This window comes from Lactuca sativa, chromosome 4, assembly GCF_002870075.4.
Source record: "Lactuca sativa cultivar Salinas chromosome 4, Lsat_Salinas_v11, whole genome shotgun sequence".
NCBI classification, from domain to species: domain Eukaryota; kingdom Viridiplantae; phylum Streptophyta; class Magnoliopsida; order Asterales; family Asteraceae; genus Lactuca; species Lactuca sativa.
The window spans coordinates 203,167,042-203,169,017 of record NC_056626.2 but is presented as its reverse complement, the minus strand read 5'-3'; the positions used below and the strand labels follow the sequence as shown (position 1 = coordinate 203,169,017).

At 35.1% G+C, this 1,976-nt stretch overlaps 1 protein-coding gene across 1 annotated transcript; it reads right to left on the bottom strand.

Moving 5' to 3' along the window:
- Positions 1-952: 952 nt before the first annotated feature.
- LOC111894877 (uncharacterized) lies at positions 953-1,768 on the bottom strand. The gene is made up of 2 exons (XM_023890966.1): positions 1,575-1,768; positions 953-1,487 (listed from the first exon to the last, which is right to left on the bottom strand). The coding sequence occupies exons 1-2, from the start codon at positions 1,766-1,768 to the stop codon at positions 953-955; spliced, it is 729 nt and encodes a 242-aa protein (XP_023746734.1).
- Between the last annotated feature and the right edge of the window lie 208 nt (positions 1,769-1,976).

The following is a 1,976-nucleotide window of genomic DNA, read 5'->3' as shown; positions in this document are numbered from 1 at the left end:
TAACATTACGTTTATACAAAGAAAATACATATCATTATTATGCCTTTATCAATACTATAGAAAAGGTAATCATTTTGGACATAAACATATACATTTCAAAATACGTGAATTAATTGAGAATATGTGAGTCATTCGTCTTCATCGTACCTATCAAGGTATACAAGAAAGACCTGTTTTATAACTAGAGTCTCCGCCCAGAGAACGTGATAAGTGTGTGTAGATCTATACGGGACTGATGATTCCGCACCCTGACTATTAGCTACAGTCCGCGGGGTGAAAAATATTATAACGCTTTGACGTCTGAAGAACTTCGCTATAGTCAAATCCATCATAGTACGGTTATGAAAACTCATAAGATAGACAATTATTATGGTATTATGTTTTGCGGGAAAAGTAATATTACAGTTTTTTTTACGTGAAAATACAAACTTTTTATAGTTTTGTTTACTAGTACAACTATACATCATTATTTTAAGTATGACATATTTATTTACACGTTACAGTCTTGGGCATTTAAGACTGATTTTCAACTTTAGGAAAATATAGGATTTTCCTGGTTCAATATATTCATTTTATACAACTCAACGATTCATAACTCACTATATGAGAAAATATCAGATTTTCTGGAAAACAAACGTGAACTTTCGAATGGCATGCATTTACACAATTATCTACTTATGAACTCACCTACTTAATTGTTGACACTTTTTCTTTGAAATAACTTGTATTCTTAGGAAATCACTAAACACCAGGTTAGCAACTACTTTTGGGGACTAATACTCTGGCGTTAGTAACATCTTTTGGAACATCATATTGTATTTTACTTTTGAAACATGTAATACAACAATCATGTAAACTTTTAAATATATATTATGGTGGTGTGTAATTTCTTTACTATTCAATTGTTATGATACTATACATGACGTCCTATGCCCCCGAATGTTTCCGCAGCTCAGGTTTGGGGGTGTGATACTTTCTCGTAACACAGGATATCAGCACGGTGAAAACTTAACCAATCTATGCCGATTATGATGTCAGAACTTTTAATTGAGACTGGCATAAGGTCAATTTGGAATGAATGGTTATTTAGAGTAAGTTTGCATCCTATGTATATGTCATTGGTTTTCTCGATCTTTCCGTTGGCCATCTCAATGGTGAATGTATATTTTAGTGCTTTGGGATTTCGTTGTAGAAGGTGTTTGAACTTATGGATTATGAAACTTTTCTCTGCACTGATATCAAAAAGAATGCATGCATAAGAATCGTTGAGAAGGAACGCACCGGTCACCACATTAGGATCCGCTACTGCTTCTTCATAGCTAATCGCCAAGACTCTCCCAGTACCACTAGCATTCTTTAACTTATGAAAATTTCCCTTGTAATGTCCTACTTCTCCACATTCATAGCATGCTTGACTCACTCCCATGGAAGGAACTTGAGAAATAGGTTGCGTTGGTGCCCTACAGACACAGGCAGTGTGCCCTTTTCTGTTACAATTCTTGTAGTGCATTTATTTGCAAGATCCTGTATGATGGAAGTTGCATTTATTGAACTTTGGCAATGATCCAACATACCTATTTGGAGTTGCTGGAGTAACAGACACAGTGGTAGGAACAGGGGTTGGAACAGCAGCAGGAACAATAACAGTGTGTGCTGCCACTGTTTGTTGCTTTTTCGAGGGCTCTTGAGACGATTGCCCTTTTCTCTTGTTCCAAAATTTCTTCTTTTTACTGCTCCCTTCCTTGGGTTTCTCTGGGATAGGTACCATAAAGCCCTGTCGAACTCCGTGGTCTACTAGTGTATGTGTCAAACGCTTGGCAATGTCAAAAGTGAGAAGGTTAGCAGCTATTACATTTTTTGGTATCTGAGAAGAGAGTCCCCATATATATATATATATATATATATATATATATATATATATATATATATATATATATATATATATATATATATATCAACTTTCTTACTTTCGGTGG

What these genes read in the sequence shown, in the direction of transcription:
- LOC111894877 (XM_023890966.1), bottom strand. Translation starts at nt 1,768, where the DNA reads ATGGTACCTATCCCAGAGAAACCCAAGGAAGGGAGCAGTAAAAAGAAG. An exon ending in ACTCCAGCAACTCCAAATAG is followed by an intron (nt 1,488 to 1,574) that starts GTATGTTGGATC and finishes GAATTGTAACAG; the next exon opens with AAAAGGGCACACTGCCTGTG.